Consider the following 7,536-nt stretch of genomic DNA (forward strand, 5'->3'; position numbering starts at 1 on the left):
AAAAATATTTTCATCATTCAGTGAGGCCAAGTGGATGCCACCATTAACACAGGCTATATATCTGGAAATTAAATTTGATCATTTTCAAGGTAGCATGTATAGTTTGTTTATATTATATTTTAAGATACTTCAAAACTTTGCTTACAAATCAAAGTTTGAATTTCAAAAGACTTGGAAATTGGATGACTTCTAAGTTCTGGAACTGCTTAAAATATTTATATCCCATAAAATGTGATATAGGGGCCTACAAGAATGCAATTGGAATGGTTGCTAAGCACTGCGGTTAAGCTAAAACATCCAGAAAGCTGACCTGTTTTGGTTTAACTCTGTGGCATTTCAGTAAATTATCAGACTCGGGCTATATCACGGCTTAGACCTCAGGTGTGTTTCGGTTGTGACTGTTCATTGTGTGTGTGTCGTGTGACTAACCCCATTAATGCATGGCCGCGCACCGTTGAATAACTACATGCAGGAATGGGCAAATTGAGTTGGTTGGGGGTGTTAAGGATGGGCTGAGACTGGGTGACAGATGAGGTAGCAGCCTGGCTGGATTAACGGCTCAAAATTACATGTTTGGGATATAGTGTAGCATGTCCCCCCTGCATTATTTACAGTGGATGAGCTGATAGGTGATGCCAGCCTATCAAAGCAGCATGGAATTGTGCTGACGGGGATGCCGAACTGTCTTTAGTTTTTTTTGGGGGTGGGGAGTACCAAATAGCAAACATATGCTGAGTCCCAGTCCAGTGGAAGCACAGAAATGCTAATGAAATCTGTTCATTAGGCTTCGGGCAAACAATTTCTTACATAGGCTAATATTATTTCCCCTTTAATGTTTGTTTTTTCTGATCTTCTTTGACTCAGGGGTGAATGTCCTACAATGTATTTTGAATATGTGCCTGGCTCGTGAACACTGGAGGTCAAGAATAAAGTTAAGAGGTATGTGAGAATATTACTACAGACAAATGGTAAATGCAGTGTATTCCAATGGTTATCACCAGTATAATATGCTACAATTGTGAATATAAACAAGAATAGACTTCTACTGCAACTGATTGACTCGGTGAAAAGCAAATTTTAAAAAGGTAAAAATTAGATATTTTTGAAGAGGATGAAGAATATATGCCTGTACATATTCATCTGTTTCAATGTGTAGCTTCCAAAATCTGAAACAATCTAACATTTGCATTGTATTTTGCATTTTGTAAGTGTGAGGGATGGATACACATTGATGTTTGGAGATGGATTTTTGATATTTTGTCTCGGGGCTTAATTATTAGTTAAAAATTACTAAACCTTTTGGATGGACAGTGATGAAATTTGGTAATAAGGATTTCAATGCATAGATGTTCAGAACCATTTTTCTTCTTAATCTCTTGGGGCTCATTAATTACATTAATTAATTGCATTCATTTAGTTTTACATGACAGTAAACTTGAACTGAGTGCAATTATAAATAGGTTGAAAATTTGCCAGAATTTTCTTATTAACTGAATTGTGTTTAATTGAGTTCACCTCCAGCATACAGCACTCCCAAGTCAGCGCAAAAAAATAGCCCACTTTCAGCTCATACTTCAAAAACTTGGACGGGTCTTTTGTATTTCAAGGCGCGGCTATGTAAAAGAAAAGGAAAAAAAGTTCATCCTATTTTATTACATAAAGTACATTTGTTATTATGATTATTACATTTGTCAAGGCAGACCATATCTGTATTTTCTTTTGTGCCCCACTTAAATTAATTTGGGGATGTGGTCTTTGAAGGTGCATTAGCTTGTTAAACATGACTTGGGTAAGTTTTTTAAAGCACTTACAGCAAAAAGTCAGTTTTGTCAACGGTCATGGTTTTCAACTGGGTTATACACAAGGTAACCAGAACACTCCCATACTGCTGAACTAAATGAGCTTGATAGGGCTGCAATCTTATTTATTTATTTATTTAGTAGAAGTAGACATGTTTTTTACCCTCCTTTGAGTTTTTACCTGCAAGTCTTTGGATTTCCAGAAAAACAAAATTGACTTTCCACTGGAGATGCCAGACTTGTACACACACGCATGCGGACTCACATTCACCAGTACACAAAACCGGCCTAAGCTGTTCTATTTACTGGCCAGTGTGCACAGTTATCCTGTCTTCTTTCTCACTGTATTCAACGAGCAACAATAATGTGTAATCAGGCTTTATCATACGGTTCACAGCATCAGCAGCTAAATTAAAACCCTCAATGGTGTGGACAGCACCTTTGGCTAAAATCAATAGGATACTACATACTCAGCTGATATAAAACATTAAGAAATAATACTGCATTGATTGGAATGCAGGTGGTGCAGCCATTGAATTGCTGATAAAGATCTGTACCGGTAAGTGTACAAGTGTATATGCGTGCATGGTTGACACTCACCCGTAAGTGGTGTTGCTAGCCCGTTTACTTGCTGCCCTGGAGCGACTTGACTTGAGGTCTCCACTCATGTTCGTGTCTGCAAACATGAACAATCCATTAACTTCATACTGACACACTTAAAAAAGACATCACATAGCACATTGTAGTTGGAAATTGTACAGAATACAAATGTCAAAATATTGGGCGATTTTGCCATGGCGACTCTTCAGGGAATAAGCCAAAATTCCACTATTTGGTTTGTGCTAAGATTTTCTCTCTTCAAAGAAATATTGTTTTCTGAGTTTTTTTCCGATGAATGTGAGGCACCCTAAAATTTGGTAAAGATAGATAGGAATCAGTGTATATATATCATACACCCAAAGAGACATTACTGTCTGATGTGTGTCACAATATCAGGGGTCTCCTAGTATGTCCATCAATATTATAGGTGTTTTTTTTTAAATGATGTAAATAACAACACTCTTAGCCATCATTTAACAGGGTAATGATAAAAGCGGTTGTTAAGTCTGTCAAGGGTTGTCCTTCACATTCACCTCATACCACTTACCATTGATTAGGCCTGCAATCGTGAGCCAGCTGTTCATCTTTTGTTTTCGCCTCCTGCCATTCACATCATTGCAATCCATCTTTGATCATTGTCTGCCTTTTCATTAACAAATACACTTTTGAGAACGATAACATAATCTAAGTAACAAAGAGCCTTTTTCAGTTGATAGCATGCCAACAAAGCCAGTGTTGACATCACATGGCACATGATGCTCTCTGCTGTTTCTAGCTTTGTCTGGATTTTCTAAAAGACTTTAGAAAACGGGATGATGAGAGGAGAGGAAGACATGGACCGATGGGTGCTGAATGGAGTGTGACTAGGCCAACTGCACATACGCTCATAGTGTGCAACACTCAAATGGCTGCGAGCTACAATTAATTAAGTGTGGTTTGCAAAAGTGTGTACAAAAACACATGTCTGTGCCTTTACCCAGCACAGCAGCATTTACATTTAGTACCACATGAGGCTTTAAGCAGGTGACTTGCTGGGCGGCTTCGATTTTTCTTTTATGGAGAATAAGCTTTGCTGACATCTGAGTCAGAGGTGTATGGAGATGACTCTTGCTTTAAAGAGGTCAACAGCAAATAAACAACAAGTATGGCATTGCTAATGCAAAACACCAATCTACCTACCAAGGTCAAAGTAGTAAGTAAAAAAGTGAAACCCAAGAAACCAAACATGATGTATGTATTTATAAAAACAACAACTCACCTCAGACTAGGGTTTGATCCAGTCTGTTAGTGTACTTTGGGCATGAACAATGTCTTGTTTGTACCGCAACATCGCAATGTGTCCACCGCAACACTCCGACTTTGTTTGAACATTTATATCTGACTCAATTAACAATCGTTAAGGTCTCGTCAGGATCTAAGTGTGGTGCAGACAGCCTCAGCTAATAGAAACGAACTGTCACATCTACTTGTTAAGGCTTCCCTTTGATGTTGAACAGCTTCATTTTGGTGCCCTTTATTGGTAATCACGCGTCTGAGCTGCCCTCTCTGTAAACTCGGGGCCGGCGTGTCGAATTAATCCAAAGAGACAATTACAATATGTGCGAACAGTGCATTTATGAGGTTGCTGCAGGATAGACCTTGTTCCTAGCTTTTTATGATGTTGTGTTCAAAGCTTTCGTTACAGAAACCTCATATTCCTCTTAGCATGGTGACTGAGTAAGCACTGCTTAAAAAATTATATTTCCGATTTCTGAAAGTTGTTATATCAGTCACTCTAAATTGCCCCTAGTTATGAGTGTGAGTGTGAATGGTAGTCCGTCTCCTTCTGCCCTGCAATTGGCTGGCCACCAATTTAAGGTGCCCCCCGACTGGTCTACGAAGTCAGCTGGGATAGGCGACCCTTGTGAGGATAAGCGGTACATAAAATGAATGAATGAAAAAAAAGTGATATCACTTGCTTGTTCACGAAGATGGAGTGGAAACGTTAGACTCTGCAACATTACATTTCTCAAGTGATATAATTTAAATTATTAATCATAAGTGGAAATATTTACTTCGCATCAAGCCCACAGTTTCAACATCCTTTGACAAAAAGACTTGTATAAAATTGGTCATAGGTTATCCCATATTGAGTGGGTAGACAGCAGTCTAAGGGACTTATATACATAAAATGTTGCTAAATATGATGATGAAATTAGAATATACATAACCCAACAATAAAATCAAGTAGGCAATGATTTATTATCTTTAAACAAATTATCACACACACGCACACAGTCATTAACAGAGCAGTATGTGGGACAGCCCAAAATCACATATGCCAATGGGGAGAACAAGTAAAACATTTTTTACTCCAATGTTAAACCACTTATAAAAAGATGTCAGTTTCATTATTTTGGAACGATTTGTTGGCGTTATTCTGATAAGGACACACAAGCAATTTGGAGCAATGTTGACACTTTGGTAATTAGGTAATATTAGATTAGATCTAGTAATTAGATTTGGTTTATGAGTTAACATGCTGAGATGTTAGTTTTTGCCTGAGTTATGTCTTTCTAGATAAAACAACACTCCATGTCTCTCTCCATACTTAATTGAGACCCATAAACTCCAGACTGCTTGTTCTGCAAGGCCTATAAACATTTTTTTTAATCAATCATGGTGATAATGCAGTGTTGCTTTTGCTGTTAGAACCGCACTAAAATTAAGTCAGTTTACGATGGTAGTATCAATTCACAATTATGTGTGTTTTCTACTCTTGTCTTTAAATAACAAATGTTCTCATAATGGCTCATTATATGTCAATATGAATGGGTGGAAATTGTGCCATAACATTAGTTTTCTATCAGTACATTGTCTATTTCTGCAATGTACATATGAAGGTTTTAAAACAGCAATTTCTTAATAATACCATTAGATACCAAGTTTAGAAGCAGTTTTATTTTTATTTGTTTTACCTTAGATACCTTCACTGTCCTGGTTGGTTAACTAACCCTTAATTTAGTTCCCTACTTTGTATATATATCTTATATTTATGAGTGACTGGGACTGATTCTTGAGCAAAAAATCTAGTCAGGGAATTTTTTCAATAGTAGCCTTCATTTGATTTCCCTTTACATTTAAATGTTTTTTCTTTTTTTTTAATTTATGGTAAAAAAAAACTTACACACTCAATCACATATGCACTAATCCATGAAAAGCTAAAAATGCTGCTGCATGCTTATTAATTTTTGCACTTTGAAGTCACTGATGTTTGGGAGATTAAATAATAATATGATCAGATGAAAAAAATTAGACTTATGTTACCATCATAATTATCTTCCTTGCTTCATGTTTCATGCATTGGTTAGAATGCTTTTATTTAATCATTTACATAATTCCCAATTATCTTCTTTTATAAAAGGAGGATAGAAATAGCATTTGTTCTGACTGACCCAAATATTGTTTAGTAGTCCCACTTACACATTCATTGTGTATACAAAGTTCTACTATTCATTACAGCTTGTACCCCCTCAAAAAAGCAAAATAAACAGCCTCATAAATTAGCTTTGGAATCGACTTAATAAAGATGAAAAAAATCACTTTTACCTTTAGCTCCGCATCACAATTACCGTAAATTTGCTAAAACTCCAAATCACTATGGATACTATCACTACTATACTACTACTTTAATGCATTCAAATACATTCATTCATTCATTTATTTTTTTTGAATCGCTTTATCCTCACTAGGGTCACGGGGGGTGCTGGAGCCTATTCCAGCTGACTTCGGGCCAGAGGTGGGGGACACCCTGAATCAGTGGCCAGCCAATCAAACGCACGGCACGAATCGCATGGCACGAGAAGACGAACAACCATTCACTCTCAAACTCATGCCTAGGGGCAATTTAGAGTGTCCAAGCATTCAATTAGATATAATTATTAAAAAACTATCTAGACATGTTCCCTTTAACCTGTTAAAAACCTTTTTATAAAAAAAATCCTAATTGCCTTACTAGAAATGTAATAACATCAATTCAATTTGATTTTAGGGTTTATTGTAAATAATTCTTTCAAATAAAAAGACCCTAGTCAGAAAAGCACTGTAAACACAAAAGAATGCATCCTAAAGATTCAAGACTTAACCTGACGTCCTGCGTTATTTGTTACTCGCTTTGTGAGGAGAGCGCTGTTTTTCAATCAAAGCAAAAGTTGTAGTCGTGCTCTAAAAATGTGCTCGCAATTGCCACTCACTCACTCTTTATTGTGATGATTTTTCGAACAAAAAGCTTTGATTCCTCCCTTGAGCAGTTCTGGTACATAATCTACGTAATTAACATTGCAATGAGCCTTTAAGCACCGAAAGCCTGCTGACCTTGCCAATGTTAGACACAGGTTGGCTTGCAGAACCACCTCATATTTACCATCAAACTCCAAATCTTAACTGATGAAGTGTCAAATCCCAGTCAAATTAAATCTCCAGGTATAGTATGAGCAATTCAAAGAGAGATTAAAAAAAAAAAAAAAAAAAAGGTATAATGGTTTTAGAGCATGAAACTAGGGGCAGAAAACAAAAAATGAGATTCAGATAAGAGCTATCTACTCTACCCCCCTCACTCCCCCCTCCTCTCTGATACAGCAATACATGCAAACATTCAGGAACACAGGAAAGGACATGCAAGACACAAAAAGGATAAAGATATACTCACATCTCGGGCTGAACAGGGTCATAACAGAGATGCGAAACAAGCGGGAAACTAAGGTAAAGGATGCTCACTGAGGACCGCTTGCTTGTGATGCTGACTGACTGCTGAGATACTACTGAGTCAGTATCAAGCCAGCCACAGAGGCACCACTGGGATGTACCAAATGTTTGACTCTGGCAGGGGTGGACAGGGGTAAACTAGGTTTCTCCATTAGGGAGTACTGGCTGGAGTGCTGAGGTTGTACGGCTTGTTTTTAAGCAACAGGAGCATGGATGAGAACACTATTAACTTCTGCTGAAGTCATATACATACATGGACAGTAGAACCTCTACTTAATTGGTTGCAGAACTTGTTTTGTAACTTGTTTTTTCGTAATTAGAGCAGTATTTTGCGTCCCAATTTTGGACAAAACCGATGAGAACACACACAAAGAGAGAACATGATAAGAAAATG

General features: G+C 37.3%; 1 protein-coding gene across 1 annotated transcript in view; it reads right to left on the minus strand.

The window, feature by feature from the left end:
* LOC144068970 (heterogeneous nuclear ribonucleoprotein C-like) overlaps nucleotides 1-7,212 on the minus strand; it is a 31,422-nt gene extending 24,210 nt beyond the window's left edge. Inside the window, exons 1-2 of the mRNA XM_077593974.1 lie at nucleotides 7,087-7,212; nucleotides 2,400-2,475 (exon numbers count right to left, since the gene is read on the minus strand). Of these exons, the coding sequence (XP_077450100.1) occupies nucleotides 2,400-2,475; nucleotides 7,087-7,108 (98 nt within the window). The 5' untranslated portion in view covers nucleotides 7,109-7,212. The remainder of the gene's footprint in view (nucleotides 1-2,399; nucleotides 2,476-7,086) is intronic.
* Between the last annotated feature and the right edge of the window lie 324 nt (nucleotides 7,213-7,536).

Source organism: Stigmatopora argus, chromosome 2 (assembly GCF_051989625.1).
Source record: "Stigmatopora argus isolate UIUO_Sarg chromosome 2, RoL_Sarg_1.0, whole genome shotgun sequence".
NCBI classification, from domain to species: domain Eukaryota; kingdom Metazoa; phylum Chordata; class Actinopteri; order Syngnathiformes; family Syngnathidae; genus Stigmatopora; species Stigmatopora argus.